The 16,748-nt window shown below is 35.3% G+C and overlaps 1 protein-coding gene across 2 annotated transcripts in view; it reads right to left on the bottom strand.

Annotated features, from left to right (window-relative positions):
- The window catches only part of KLHL1 (kelch like family member 1), a 372,807-nt gene extending 359,129 nt beyond the window's left edge, over positions 1 to 13,678 (bottom strand). For both annotated transcript variants that reach the window (XM_065895878.1, XM_065895879.1), the window contains exon 1: positions 13,176 to 13,678. In XM_065895878.1, the coding sequence (XP_065751950.1) occupies positions 13,176 to 13,678 (503 nt within the window). The remainder of the gene's footprint in view (positions 1 to 13,175) is intronic.
- Between the last annotated feature and the right edge of the window lie 3,070 nt (positions 13,679 to 16,748).

Below are 16,748 nucleotides of genomic sequence, written 5' to 3'. Positions count from 1 at the left end.
ATAGATGATTCCTTGAACCATGTATCAAATTCAAGAGGTGTGTTACTCCAATACATGATTCAAGGCAAATTAGAAGCAAATTTCTATTCAAAATATGAATAATCAACAAAATGGATGTTTATCTGACTTATAGTACTTAAATGTTAAAAAGAAATATGCCATACAGTTGAGTTTCTTTGACTCATCATAACATATTTTTTCATTCAGTCATAAGTATTCAATGACCAGTTGTTTATTCCTTTTTTATGACATAAAGTATTACTCAATATGGCTATTGTAAAAATGTTTTATCTATTTCCCATTAATCTATATATTGTGACCTTGATAGCACACTATTTTGATTAAAGTAGCTTCATAATACATCTGGAATCAGTAAGTGTTAGTACTCAAATTTCTTAGCTTTTCTCAAAGTTGTTTTGTCTCTTTCTAGTTCCTTTGAATTTTTTAATGGATTTTAGAATGAACCTGTCAATTTGTACAAAAAAAAAGCATACATATATTTTCTTGGAGGATGTGTACTATCTATAGATCAATTTGGGAAGAACTGACATCTCAATAATAGTAAGTTTTCTGACCCATGAACATAATATATCTTTCCATTATTTAATTCTTTAATTACCATCAGCCTGATTTTATTGTTTTGAGCTTATGAGTTTTTCACATCTTTTGTCATAGGTATTCATAAGTATTTCATACTTTATTGATGTTACTATGAATACATTATTTTTTTATTTCAATTATTAATTGTTCCTTGATGGTATATAAAAATACAATTGAATATTGTATATTGATTCTATATCCTGCATTGTGAAAAACTCTATCTTTTTTATAGATTCCATAATTTTTTTCTAATAAACAATTCTGTCTGCAAACAAAAACCATATTGTTTATTTCTATATAGATGATCAATTCCTGTACAAATGAAAACTTTTCTTTTTCCTTTCCAATATAGATGCCTTTTCTTTTTGTTTTCTTCTATTGAACTGACTGGCATCTCCAATACCATGTTGAACAAAAGTGGTGAGAGAAGACATCCTTATTTTGTTCCAGATCTTAGAGGAAACACATTTAATCTTTCAACATTATGATGTTGGCTCTAGGTTTTTTATAGGTTCTCTTTATCAGATATATATTCTTTTCTCTGAGATATACTTTATCTAATATTGATACATCCATTCAGCTTTCTTTTGTTTAGTCTTAGCATGCTATGTATCTTTTCCATCTTTTTCTTTTTAACCATTTTTTAAAGTATTTATTGTAAGCAAAATATACTTGGGTCTGGCTTTTTATACAAGTTGATAATCTTTGTCTTTAAATTATGGATGTATAGAGCTTCTACTTTAATATAATTCTTGATATAGTAAGGTTTCAGATTATAATTGTGCTGTGCGTTTTCTATTTGTCCCATCTTTGCTCCTGTTTTCTTTTTTTTGAGATTAATTGAATATTTTTTATGATAGCATTTAATTTTTGTTGTATTACTAGCTACTTATCATTGTTTTGTTAATTTAGTGGTTGCTTTAGGATTTCTAACATACTTCTGAGACTACCTTCAAATGATATACCACTTCACATTTAGTATAAGAACCTTGAAAAACGATACTTTCATTTCTTCCCTTGAGTCTTAATGCTGTAGGAGGCATGCGTATATCTTATGCATGTGATAAAAACCTCAAATTATAGTGTTTTTTGTTTGTTTGTTTAACCACCATTTGTCTTCCAAATGTTCCAGAGTTATATAATCAAGAATAACCTTAAATGTTTACACATGTAGTTACCATTTCAGGTGGTTTTCATTCCTTTCTGCCAACTGGTGTCATTTTCCTTGTGCCTGAAGGACTTTAAAATTTCTTATAGAGCATGTCTCCTGCTGACGAATTGTTGCAACTATTCTATGCCAGAAAAAAATTGTAATATCACTCTCACTTTGAAAAACATTTTGGGTATATATAGGACTTCATATGGGCAGTGTTTTTTTATAGTGCTAAAAAGATGTTGTTCCACCTATCACTTGCATCTTTTTCAATGAAAAATGATCCATTATTCTTATTTTTATCCCTCTCTGCATAACATGTGTTTTCTCTGGAAACTGATATTTTTTATATTTATCGTTCATTTTGAGAATTTGATTAAAATGTGACTTATGGTAGTTTTCATGTTTCTTGTGTTTAGAATTCATTAAGATTATTGAATCTATGGGTTTATACTTTTCATAAAATTTGAAACCTTTCTGCCATTATTTCTTTTTTAATTTAATTTAATTTTTTACATGGCAGGTTCTTATCAGTTATCTATTTTATACATATGAGTGTATATATGTCCATCCCAATCTCCCAATTCATCCCATCACCACCACCCCTCCCCCCACTTCCCCCCCTCGGTGTCCATATATTTTTTCTCTACCTCTGTGTCTATATTTCTGCTGCAAACTTGTTCATCTGTACCATTTTTCTAGATTCCACATATATGAGTTAGTATACGATATTTGTTTTCTCTTTCTGACTTACTCCACTCTGCATGACAGTCTCTAGGTCCATCCACGTCTCTACAAATGACCTAATTTCGTTTCTTTTTATGGCTGAAAAATATTCCATTGAATATATATACCACACCTTCTTTATCCATTCGTCTGTTGATGGGAATTTAGATGCCTCCATGACCTGGCTATTGTAAATAGTGCTGCAGTGAACATTGGGGGGCATGTGTCTTTTTGAATTATGGTTTTCTCTGGGTATATGCCCAGTAGCGAGATTGCTGGGTAATATAGTAATTCTATTTCTAGCCTCTTAAGGAAACTCCATACTGTTCTCCATAGTGACTGTATCAATTTACATTCCCACCAACAGTGCAAGAGGGTTCCCTTTTCTCCACACCATCCCCAGCGTTTGTTGTTTGTAGATTTTCTGATGATGCCCATTCTAACTGGTATGAGATGATACCTCATTGTAGTTTTGATTTGCATTTCTCTAATATTAGTGATGTTGAGCATCTTTTCATGTGCCTCTTGGTCATCTGTATATCTTCTTTGGAGAAATGTCTATTTAGGTCTTCAGCCCATTTTTTGATTGGGTTGCTTGTTGTTTTAATATTGAGCTGCATGAGTGGTTTATATATTTTGGAGATTAACCCTTTGTCTGTTGATTTATTTGCAAATATTTTCTCCCACTCTGAGTGTTGTCTTTTTATCTTGTTTATAGTTCCTTTTGCTGTGCAAAAGCTTTTAAGTTTCTATAGGTCCCATTTGTTTATTTTTGTTTTTATTTCCATTACTCTAGGAGGTGGATCAAAAAAGACCTTGCTGTGATTTATGTCAAAGGGTGTTCTTCCAATATTTTCCTCGAAGAGTTTTATAGTGTGTGGTCATAGCTTTAGGTCTTTAATCCATTTGAGTTTATTTTTGTGTATGGTGTTAGGGAGTGTTCTAATTTCATTCTTTTACAGGTAGCTGTCCAGTTTTCCCAGCACCACTTATTGAAAAGACTGTCTTTTCTCCAATGTATATCCTTGCCTCTTTTGTCATATATTAGTTGACCATACGTGCACGGGTTTATCTCTGGGCTTTCTATCCAGTTCCATTGATCTATATTTCTGTTTTTGTGCCAGTACCATATTTTCTTGATTACTGTAGCTTTGTACTGTAGTCTAAAGTCAGGGGGCTGATTCCTCCAGCTCCATTTTTTTTTTTTTTCCATCAAGATTGTTTGGCTTTCTGGGGTCTTTTGTGTCTCCATACAAAGTTTAAGATTTTTTTGTTCTAGTTCTGCAAAAAATGCCATTGGTAATTTGATAGGGATTGCATTGAATCTGTAGACTGCTTTGGCTAGTATAGTCATTTTCACAATATTGACTTTTCCAATCCAAGACCATGCTATATCTCTCCATCTGTTTGTGTCATCTTTGATTTCTTTCATCAGTGTTTTATAGTTTTCTGAGTACAGGCCTTTTACCTCCTTAGGTAGGTTTATTCCTAGGTATTTTATTCTTTGTGTTGCAATGGTGAATGGGATTGTTTAACTAATTTTTCCTTCTGATCTTTCATTGTTAGTGTATAGGAATGCAAGAGATTTCTGTGCATTAGTTTTGTATCCTGCAACTTTACCAAATTCATTGATTAGCTCTAGTAATTTTCTGGTGGCATCGTTAGGACTCTCTCTGTATAGTATCATGTCATCTGCAAACAGTGACAGTTTTACTTCTTCTTTTCCAATTTGTATTCATTTTGTTTCTTTTTCTTCTCTGAATCCAGTGGCTAGGACTTCCAGAACCATGTTGAATAAGAATGGCAAGAGTGGACATCCTTGTCTTGTTCCTGATCTTAGAGGAAATGGTTTCAGTTTTTCACCATTGAGAATGATGTTTGCTCTGGGTTTGTTGTATATGGCCTTTATTATGTTGAGGTAGGTTCCCTCTATGCCCACTTTCTGGAGAGTTTTCATCAAAAATGGATGTAGAATTTTGTCTAAAGCTTTTTCTGCATCTATTGAGACTATCATATGGTTTTTATCCTTCAGTTTGTTAATATGGTGTATCACATTGATTGATTTGTACATATTGAAGAATCCCTGTCCTCTTTGTCTCCTGTAATAATCTTTATTTTAAGGTCTATTTTATCTGATGTGAGAATTGCTACTCCAGCTTTCTTTTGATTTGAATTTGCATGGAATAACTTTTTCCATCCCCTCACTTTCAGTCTGTATGTGTCCCTAGGTCTGAAGTGGGTTTCTTGTAGACAGCATATATACGGGTCTTGTTTTTGTATCCATTCAATGAGCCTGGGTCTTTTGGTTGGAGCATTTAATCCATTCACATTTAAGGTGATTATCAATATGTATGTTCCTATTACAATTTTCTTATATTATTTTGTGTTTGTTTTTGTAGGTCCTTTTCTTCTCTTGTGTTTTCCACTTAGAGAAGTTCCTTTCGTCTTTGTTGTAGAGCTGGTTTGGTGGTGCTGAATTCTCTTAGCTTTTCCTGGTCTGTAAAGCTTTTGATTTCTCCATCTAATCTGAATGAGATCCTTGCTGGGTAGAGTAATCTTGGTTACAGGTTCTTCCCTTTCATCAAGTTAAATATATCATGTCACTCCCTTCTGGCTTGTGGAGTTTCTGCTGAGAAATCAGCTGTTAACCTTATGGGAGTTACCTTGTATGTTATTTGTCATTTTTCCTTTGTTGCTTTTAATATTTTTTCTTTAATTTTTGTCAGTTTGATTACTATGTGTCTCAGCATTTTTATCCTTGGGTTTATCCTGCCTGGGACTCTCTGCACTTCCTGGACTTAGGTAGCAATTTCCTTTCCCATGTTAGGGAAGTTTTTGACTATAATCTCTTCAAATATTTTCTCAGGTCCTTTCTCTCTCTCTTCTCCTTCTGGGACCCCTATAAGGTGAATGGTGTTGTGTTTAATGTTGTCCCAGTGGTCTCTTAAGCTCTCTTCCTTTGTTTTCATTCTTTTTTTCTTTATTCTGTTCTGCAGCAGTGAATTCCACCTTTCTGCTTTCCAGGTCTGTTATCCATCCTTCTGCCTCAGTTATTCTGCTATTGATTCCTTCTAGAGTATTTTTCTTTACAGTTACTGTATTGTTCATCTCAGTTTTTTTGTTCTGTAATTCTTCTAGGTCTTTGTTAAACATTTATTGCATCTTCTTGATCTTTGTCTCCATTCTTTCTCTGAGGTCCTGGATCATCTTCACTAGCATTATTCTGAATTCTTTTTCTGGATGGTTGCCTATCTCCAATTCATTTAATTGCTTTTCTGGGGTTTATCTTGTTCCTTCATCTGGTACATAGTTCTTTGCCTTTTCATTCTATCTATCGTTCTGTGAATGTGGTTTTCATTCCACAGGCTGCAGGATTGTAGTTTTTCTTGCTTCTGCTGTCTGGCCTCTGGTGGTTGAAGCTATCTAAGAGGCTTGTGCAAGCTTCCTAATTGGAGGCATTGGTGGTGGGTAGAGCTGGGTGTTGCTCTGGTGGGCCGAGCTCAGTATAATCAGAATCTACTAAAGAAATAAACCAAACCAAATCACATACTTTATTGTAGATACAAATCGATTTTGGCATTCACCTCTTGAAGAACTATAAAATAGTTGTATTGTATTCTCCCTTCCTTTGTAGTATAAACTCTCGCAATTTTCTGATCCTATTTTTAAAGTTTTTCTATCATATTTTGGCCAAGATGAAAATGCTGATTTACATGGGTAAACATCTAGCAATATCAGTAAGAAAAAAGGAGTCCAAATGATCTACCAAGATACAGTGTCACAAACAAGTATAATAGGAAATTAAACTGAATGATTTTCTATGAGAAATTATCAGAGTTGGACTAAGGCTGCCTAGGCGATGGGAAAAGCTGAATTTAGAATTAATATCAACTGATTCCACTCTTTACTATTATTGATGACTCTCAGATTACTTTTAAGTACCATTTCTATGACATGATCTTCAGCCAAAATGATCTGTCTCATTTGCTTACTATTCAAAATGACATTTTCCTGGGATTCTAAAATCATAGTACACATTTTCTCTAGTCAAGTTAAACTTTGTAATGCTTTCATAAGTACTTAGATCAATCTGTTTTCAAGTCATGGCCAGAAAAGTCAGCAAAGGTAGTTAGCATCAAACCTATATTGTTCAATAGATTTTCTTTTCTTTTCTTTTTTTTTGCTGTACGCGGGCCTCTCACTGTTGTGGCCTCTCCCGTTGTGGAGCACAGGCTCCGCACATGCAGGCTCAGCAGCCATGGCTCACCGGCGCTCTGCGACATGTGTGATCTTCCCGGACCGGGGCACAAACCCGTGTCCCCTGCATCAGCAGGCGGACTCTCATCCACTGCGCCACCAGGGAAGCCCTTCTTTTTTCAATCTATACTTGACATAAGATTTTGAAATAGTTTAATTCTGCTCAGATTATCTGTGTCTATATAGGATGTTTTCTTCAAAGTTTTGAATAACCTTATCTTAAATGCAGAAAGGTAAATTAATTATTATCTGGTCTAAACTAATATGTAAATTCCAGAGCATTTGTTTTTACAGCTACTACAAAAATACCTACAGTTATTTTGGATGTTAAAATAAATCAAAAGAGACTCATTACTATGAGACTCTGTTTAAAATGTTGTCATTTTCATGTTCAGAAACTTGACATAACTCTAAAATACCCTGCAGGTCTAAATTTTCTGTAAATTTTATAAGAGCTCTTGGTCAAAAACAATGAAATTTGAATTAACATGTACTTGTTAGAAGCATATCATCCTCCAGATACACAAATGATCTTTTGAGACTTAGGAAAAATAAACCAATGAAATAAATATCTGATCAATAGTATATTCTATATTAACCAAATGTTGGATAGGGAGGATTTCTTTAATATTTTTAAATTATTTAAAGTAGTACCTTAAAGTGGTTAATGATATAGTTTACAAAGTATTCATTAGCAATTTATCAAAGAAAACCAGAATGTGGTTCTTCAATTAGTGTAGAGGTTTTATTGTTATAATTAAGAGTTCTATTTATTTAATCTTGCATTTATTGGGTTGGCCAAAAGGTCTGTTTGGGTTTTTCCACAAGATGTTACAGAAAAACTAGAATGAACTTCTTGGCTAACCCAATATACTCACATCTTTATCTCAGATAGCTGTGGAGTTTTGTGTACCTGAAAATCCAACCTAGTGATCTTATTACCTTTTCTTTTATGATCTTCTTAGTTTTCCTGAAGCAAATTTGCTCAGAGGGGAGGGCACCTGGAAATTGTGGACCTCTTTGCAAACAATATATAATATTGGTAAACCCATCCTAAATTAAGTAAAAAAAAAAAAAAAAAAAAAAACTTTCCCCAAACAAGCTATTGTCTTTTGCTAGTTCTGACTTAAATGCTAATAGGCTGTATAATACCCAAGCCTAGAATAAATTAGTAAGGAAGACATAAAATTGAGTAAAATCATGCTATACACTTTTTCACTAAGAAATTGAGGTCATAGGGAAAATATGAACATTATTTTAATTTAGTGTCCATAGAAGAATAGTTTGAGAACTACTTTCCTGAAGAAATAGCCCTTTGCCATTTTTTAAATTTTTCTTTTGACTGAAGCAAGGCTGCTTTCTTTTTATTCTAAACAAATATGACCATGTGATTCTAATGGTATATGCTCTCTGTCTGTGACACTTCTCTTTATCAATTGTTCTGAACTTCAGAAGGAGAGTTTCTATCATTATGCTTTCTTTTGGATTCCAAATTTAAATAATTTTTCCCTATCTAGGTTATTTCCTCATACTTTTGTTTAATTAAAAATTAAAATACACTGAATGAACCATAATTCAGGATATAACTGAATGTTTTTTAACTTGGGCCAAGTCCTCCTTGACTGATCCTTCTCAGGCATTGTCCATCACTATCATTTTAAAGAATGTATTTAAACATTCAGACACAAGCATAATTTCCACCAGAGGAACAAGAGAACTGCTTCAGCATAATCTTGGTTGGAGCCTCTTTTCTTCTGTTTTGTTTCTTTAAACAGAGGTAAAGAAGAGTTGGCAAAATCACCTGGAATATGGTGTCAGGAGTCAGAGTGTAAGGATTAAAAATCTAGCTGTACTACTTACAGTCCTGTGGTTTGGGACAACTTAATTACCTGTCTATATCTCAGTTTTCTCATAATCATAAAATGATTATGTAATCATTTTAACAAAGGGATCCATAATTGTACCAGAATCATAGGGCTGTTCTGAATATTAAATCCCACAATATAAATATTCAGCTTGATATCTGGAAGACAGCAAACTCTTAATCAATGTCACTCATTATGATTATGACAAATATGTATTCACTCAGTGATATTTATTGAGTAACTTCATGCTCTATGATAGGGATAAAATGATGAACAAAACAGAAACATCTTGTCCACTGGGCAATTGTAGTTAAAGACAAACAAAAAAGGAAGCATGGATATTAATATATGGCTTCAATAAGAAATTGAAGACAGAGAACACTTACTCTAAGAACATAAAATAAGGGGATAAAATAAATTTTAAAATTTTTAAATGATTTTTCCTGGGGGATCAATGAACACTTCTTTAAGAAAGATACAGAACTTTTATTCAAGACATCTCAGTAATGAATAAGAATGAATACAGAAAAGGGTGGATTGAGGGAAGGAGAACCACTATGTAATAAGGAAAGGAATTAATTTTGTGAGGCCCAAAGGCAGAGAAAAATGGTAAAGAAGAACGTTGCCTGTGGAAGACAGGGGAGAATGGTGGGGTTGTGATGAGTGAAGGGCCTGGATGGCAGACAAGGGTCAGCTCTTTCAGGGCCTAACTGACCAGGAGATAGAGTGTGGTCAGAGTGGTGGAAATGCTTTGAAAAATAAAAGGAGAGCCAGGATATGGGGGAAAACTTTAGATTTTTATCTTATAAATTTTCATTGACTCTGGTGTGGAGAAAGGATTACAGGTGGCAAAATCAATGAGGAAAGAGGATGCAGATGGCAGTTGCAGAAGTTGAGTTGAAAGATGACAGTATTTTAAAAGTAGGTGTGGACAATGGATATGGAGAGATGTGAGACAGACATAGGGGAGGACATTTTTGAAGGAAAAGTGACAGGGCTTGGTGGAATATTGAAAATCAGGGGAAAGAGAATTCTGGTAAATATGATCCTGGATTTCTGGCTTGCACAACCTAATATATGGCGAGCTATTCTCTGAGGTAGAGAAGAAGAAAATTGAGCAAGAGAGAAGGGAGATTATGAGCTCAATTTTTTGTGTGCTGTATTTATATTGTATCTGTGATATCTACCAGAAAGGTCAAGTGGATGTGTGAGACCTGAGTTCATGGGGGAGGTGGGGGGAGAGGGGGTTGTGGGTGTGGGGAAGCAGAGTCTAGGTTTTGAGATGCAGCTCTAAAATACAGTTTATGGGTGGTAACTGAAACCATGGAAATAGATGCCTGCACTCTGTGAGAACTGAGAAAACTAAAAAAGCAAGTAGTTAAACACGACATCTTTTCTCCTACTCACATCACTATAAACTGCAAGAATAGAAATATTTCTCTTTGGTTTCTTATTTTACTACATATAGAATTTTAGACAAAAAATATGCATATCAAAAATATATAGTGATCTGAATGGCTAGGAAATGATACACTCTCCAAAAATTACATTCAGACAGTAAAGTAGAAAAAATAAATGATTAATAGCATAGGGCAAGAGCCTATTACTGTTAGAGTTAGGATTCTTAATGGTGTCGTGGTTAAGGTAGTAGAATACTGAGATTTGTTTATGTGTGTCTGGTGGAGTGGGATAAGATAAAGGCTGGGTTTCAGCAGTAATTCAGTTTACTACTGTCTTATTGCTACCTTTATGTTTCAACTCCATGATAATTTGACCTTTCCAGAATTCTGAGATTAAGAGCAGCTTTCTGCTGAGCAACTTCCAGCTGCTGTTTGAACAACAAATAAAACCAACTGAGCTACTTATGCTTATCTAAAACAATGTTCTTAACTAGTATGAGACCAAATGAATAAAGAGAAGATCAGAAAATGAAGGAAGAGAAAAAGAGCCAACTCTTTTTTATACGTGAAGATTAATTTAGCATAATGGTCAGAATTGATGAAACAAAATGTTAAATATCAAATGTGATATCACAGAATGGTGATAGAGTAATGACCCAAGTAATCAAAATGATCATGCAGGTTTATATACTTCATGTGTTCATTGGTCATTATGAACAATATGTAGATTTCCTGCATGGATTATGATAGAAACCAAAGTAAATCCACATTACTGAAATATTTTACATATTGTTTTCCATTCCATACTTAACTTTGGAAATGCTGTCCTTTCTGGGAAATGAACATTATTCTTACTGCGTATTATAATAATATATATTGATAATAGCTTATTGCTTAGTTTAGTAGCATGTTGTCAATCAATCACGAGCCCAGAACCAGTAGTCTATGAATGTTTAGGAACATATAAAGTCCATGAGAATACTATCAGTGTTGACTGATTTGTCCAGTGAGAAATTAAAATTTAACTAAAGGATTTAAGCATGAATAAGAATTTTAAAATAAAATTAGACCTGATTTTCAATATTTTACACATGTAAGCCCTCATTGGAAATCCTCATTCCAAAAGTAAATATGATTTGGGGTGGCACTTGGCTTATTTTCAGAATTCTTTCCATTTACAACCCTTTGTGTGTATAAACACTGATGTATATTCAAAAGTAAGGGATTGGAAGTTAAATCTGATAGATGTTTCATCCCTAACTGAGGTTATTAGTTATTAGTTTTATTTTTTAATTTATTATATTTTCTATGTCCAAATTGTCCAATTTACATGAAAGTCTTCTGAAATTACTCATGCCAAGTATGCCTTATTTACTTAAAACTGTATTTTTATAAAGAAAAATTTTTTAATTATTAAACATTATTAAACATTAATATTCCCAGAAAGTCAGATATTTGAGCTGATTTGAAGACTCAAAACTGAAAGAAAAAGACTCAAAACTGAAACTAAAACTGAAACTGAAAAAAAAAGACTCAAGACTGAAAAACAAATCTATTTATTCCCTGAACTGTCTGAGACACAAAAATATCAATTTCAATAAAATAGTAATTAGTAAATGTTTAACCTAACTGGTTTTCTTTTAAATGTATAAGGTGAATTGCTAAATGTTTATGAATGATTTCCTAAAACTAAAAAATTACATTTCCTCAACTAAAGGAGTTAAAGCCCAACATATTTTATTTTTAAAAATGATCTAAAACTATAGGTCACTAGTGAATACATAAATCAAATAACTTCATAGTATTGATAGTACCCAAAATTATAACCATTTTGGTAAATTATCTTAATTGATTGAATAATAGATAAATTTATATTTAATCGCCTATATATGGAAAAAACTTTCTCATACTCGAAAATTGCAAATTAAATTTCTTTGTCTTTAAAATCATAATGTTACATATTGTCATCACATATTAGATTATGTTCAAGGCTCTTAAAATTCAAATCCACATAATCCATATAATTGAAATTTTTTAAGGATAATTTTTGTATCTTTAACTTCACATTTGTCAACATAATTGAAGACCACCTATGGTATTATTTTGTTTTATGTGTTCTTTTTGTGACTTAACTTTATAAAAAGTTGATTCAATCGAGCAAAAGTTTAAAACATTGTTTCTGTTTCTAATTTTTATTTTTACTGAAAGGTAAATTTTATTAAAATTTCATTATTATTTTCCTATATCTCTCCTGTATTTCTTCTTCAATAATATATTCTGATATATATGAATTTAAATGCAAATCTTTTCGTATCATCACTATACGCCAAAAGTAGTAATGATCTAGTGTAGAATGAATCAATTCTTTGAAAATGTCAAACTCAGAAGGAGGTTATGTGTGCGAAGGTTTTCTATAAGTCTTGAAAGTAGAAGAACTGTGCTCAAAGAAGTGTAATATTAGATATAAACAAGAAATAAATGTTGACCTGCTCACTAAGAATACACAGTTCCATACCGAGACAATGAATCAGGACAGAAAAGTGCAAAGGGCATTAGCAAGAGTTTAATTCTAAGACTTTAAATAAAGCAAAGGTGTTCATAAAGTAGGATAAAAAGGGAAGTTAGGATAGAGAATAGTAACACTGTCCTTCATGGAGAAAAAAAAGAGAGAAGATAATCTTGCTGTCTGGTGGCCTACTGTCCACCTCATTACTCCTGGAATATAGATTCAAGCCACAGGGATCCTAGGTAACCTGCCAAGTCAGTTTCTAGGCCAGTATGTGAGATGTATTTGAATGGTGTTTAAAGGAAGTTCCTCCTCATATCAAATAACTGGGAGACTGATGTATGTAATTTAATGACAGAAGAATACTACAACCTCAGAAATATGAGAACCACTCTACATGGAGAGTTATCAAAATGCATATATATTCAATATGTGATTAAGCTCCGAAAACTTGGGGAAAGAAAAGCAATATGCATGAGCCAATAGAAACTAAGGAGGAAACTTTTAATGAGGTTGCAACTTGAGTAATAAAAACCGGGTTGGCGTCTCTTAACCAAAATTTTCAACTTGGAACGTTTGAGACTTAGTAACTACCCAGAGCGCACAGGGTGGGGGGAAACGAGTGGAAATTGAGGAATGCTTGGATGTCCCATGGGGACTTACTATACCTGTGTCCACATCCTTCACCTGTTGCCTGGCTCGAGTTGGCCGGTTCCACTTTGAGCTCTTGCAAGACAAGCCCTTTTTCGTGTGGTCCAGGAAAGTCCATGCCTGGCACCTCCTCCTCTTCTAGGGACTCCACGTAGAAGAGAGTCCTGGCCGGCTGGTGGGTGCCCTGCCCGGGCGCCCCTTGCTGCAGCCTCGTGGCCACTGGCAGCAGGGTGCCATTCAGTGGGTTGAAGGAAGAGGAGGAAGAGGACGGGGAGGCAGAAGAAGAAGAGGAGGAAGAAGAGGAAGGCTTCTTCCAGAAAGTGCTCACGCTGCCCTTCTCTTGGCTTTTGAGCGGGCGGCTCTGGCTGGGTCCCCAGTGCTCGAAGCTGCTGCTGCCGTCTTCTTGCAGGCAGCTGCCCCCGGCCGGAGCGCCGGGGGACTGCGACGGGTGGCTGAAGAGTTTCCAGCGGAGTCGCAGGATATGCTTCACATCAAAATCTTTTCGCCCAGAGCCTGACATGCTTGACGCAAGGAAGGCAAAGGGGCTTCAGCGGATGCAGGAGTAGACGAGTCAGTGGGTGGGGGAGGCCAACGGAGCCTGGGGTTGGAGGAGGGGGAGGGAGGCGCCCTCTGCACCCTGGCAACAGACCGGACCAGGCGGCTGCGCGCCCTGCCAGGCAACGAGCGGAGAGCGGACAGCAGAGCCGCGCGGCTCAGCGGCGGTCAGGTCCGCAGGACCCGCGCGTGGTGAGCTCAACGGCCGGGAGCAGAGGAAGGAGCTGGATGCAGAGGGCTGAGAATCCCCGATCTCCTTGCGGGGTCCCCGTGGTTACCGCGCGGGGAGGTACGACCCTGATGCTGGAGATGGGCGAGGGAGAGAGGTCTGCGCGCTCCGAAGCTTCGGAGGCAGCGACAGCTGGATACACCTCCCTGGCAAGCACCGGTGGCAGAGCCTCAGTGGAGAAGCTGTCGGCTCCCCTATCCTTGCAGCTTAGAGTTCAGTTCCTGGGGAGTGCAGAGAGAAAGATCCCCAAGTCGCGAAGAAGCGCACCCTCCTCCCCTCCGCCTTCTCGTTGCACCTGCTCTCCTGTCACTGGTCTCTCGGAGGATGCTCTGAGAGCTTGCGGGTACCTCTGAGAAAGTCAAATGCCTTCTGAAAGGCGAGAAGGGGTGGTTTTATCTAGTCAGTTTGTAAAAGAGGAAAAAAAAATCTATTCCAGAAAACATAGGAAGGCAAAAAGAAAAGCCCGCGCCGGTAAAGCTGTCAAGGTCCTCACAGTACAATTTTCTCTCTGCCTCAGCGCCTCCTCCTCCAGCGTCAGTGACGCAGATGTGCACTGGGGCCTATACGGAGAGATGGAGGGAGGGAGGGAAGGCTTCAATCTTCTTTATGCAAGTGTGTCTGCTGCTCTTATTGTCCCCTTGCGTGTGTCCTGTCACCTTTGTTCATTCTCTTTCCTCACTACATTACTATGTAGCAATAAAAGTAAAGCAAACAGGCAATATGCTTTAGCATCAGTAGACACCAAACATGAATCATGGCAGCGTAAACTTAACAGGCTGCCATCGGTTTTCAGGTTGCAGGTTAATGGCTTGAATTATTTAATAAGCCACATGCTTTAACCTTTAGCCTTAGTTTCTCTGTAGTGAGAAGAAAGAAAGGAGGATGTTGGCGTCAAAGTGTGATGATGCCACCATTCTGACAATTACATTGTGATTCTGCCATTAATGCACTCAGGCAGTGCTTCACCCTGGGGGCCAGAGGCACGCAGTAGAAATCTGAAGATGGGCATCTTAGCGCAGGGGACGACTATTGCAAAATCAGTGTATTTGGTGCGTTGCCTTAGAATGAAAGCTGTTCTGTAAACCAAGAAGTGTAATAAAATTTCAAGGCATAACCTTCTAGTACATAAATCATGATATAAAATGTATGGAAGAATTTAGGCAATAAATGAGTATATCCAAAGGCTACTATTCTGCAAAAATCTCTTGTTTGAAGAAGGAAAGATGTGTTTTTCCTTATATTTAGAATGATGAGGATTATGATCCCTTTCTAGCTATGACTACTTAGAAATTTTTCAGCTTTTCCTTTAATGAGCAATTAAAATAGAACCCAGGCACTTTTGCTAAAGCTAAACTGGGGTCAAAGAAATAGTAGTTTCCTTAACTCAACAAGGAATATGGTTGTTTAATGAAATGAAATTCACAGAAATTTATGAAATCCAAAGCTTCAGCAACCCCCAACAGGGCACGGAAAGACAGAAATCAAAGACTAAAGTGCAGTTATATTCCTGTTCTGTTACCCCATTGTTGAGCAGTAAATTTAAACAGAAACTGAAGCTAAATTTTAAGTCCTTCCTAGACAAAGTTGGACATTTTAATAAAACAAGAAATTAAGCACACAAAGTCCCTACTTTAGAGGAAGAAAAATCACTATTGTGCATTTTAAATATTGATTTATGCCACAAGAGCTGGACTGCAATCCCCTGTGCCTTGTTTTTTTTCTTTCAGTATTCAGTGTTTAAATAAAAAAAAGCAAAAAGCCCTTTAAAGCAAACAATGGTGACAGATCATTTTTATCCAAGAACTGAATCAAGTAAGTATTTCCCTTAGGGAAGAAAACAGTGTATGAAATTACACATCACAAGCAGGACAGAGAAAACTTTCCATCAGAGGTAATATAGAAATATGAAGTGTATATAATTAACTGACTTTTGTAGAAATTGAGGCTTCATGGATTTTCTAAATTGATGTAATTTAACTTAAGTAATATAAAATGTATAATACAAATATATTTATATTTTATAAATATAATATAATATAGCATAAGTGATATGTCTGTTATATCTATAGTTTCTTCCTTAATTAGTACCTATAACTTTAAAAACTGTAATATAAAATTCATTTTTGTTGTTATTCTAAAATTCCATTTTGTATTCCCTTTTACTTTGCAATTCTGATATTATTATCATACAGTTTAAAAGTTATCTGTTCAAAGGTCAGTAACTTCTATGACCCAAAAGAAATGTAATATTGAGTTTTAGTATAAAGGAACATGAATTAAAATATTGTCATTTTTTAACAGATGGTGATTATATATTGATTATATATATATTTTTTAATTTTAGTGTTATATTCTATTATTGAGATGGAAAGAAGGAAGGAAGGAAAGATGAAGTAATAAAGGAAGGAAGGAGGAAAGGAAGGAAAATGAAGGAGAAAGAAAGAGAGAGAGAGAGAAGGAGGAAGGAAGGAAAAGAAAAAATAATTTACTAAGGTAGCATGACTAATATTTACATATTGTTAGAAAGCTCCTTGAAAAAAATATACCTTGTCAGATATTGCACTCATTCATTTATTTATCCACTACTCAAACTAAAAAATTTTAACTTAGCACTTACAGCACATTAGGTCTAATGCCAAGTATTAGCAAATATGGAAGAATTAGGTTCCTTGCAGCTGGCTGTAAGAGCTAACAAAGGATGATATTTTAGCCAGTTATAATTTGTAATCTACTTCTGAGTCGATTAAATTATGATTTAAGATAACCAAGATTATAAGGAACAGGGTATAGACAAAATAAATTTCAC

This window comes from Phocoena phocoena, chromosome 18, assembly GCF_963924675.1.
Source record: "Phocoena phocoena chromosome 18, mPhoPho1.1, whole genome shotgun sequence".
Taxonomy (NCBI): domain Eukaryota; kingdom Metazoa; phylum Chordata; class Mammalia; order Artiodactyla; family Phocoenidae; genus Phocoena; species Phocoena phocoena.
Note: the sequence above shows the minus strand (reverse complement) of the source record. Positions and strands in the feature narration are given on the sequence as shown.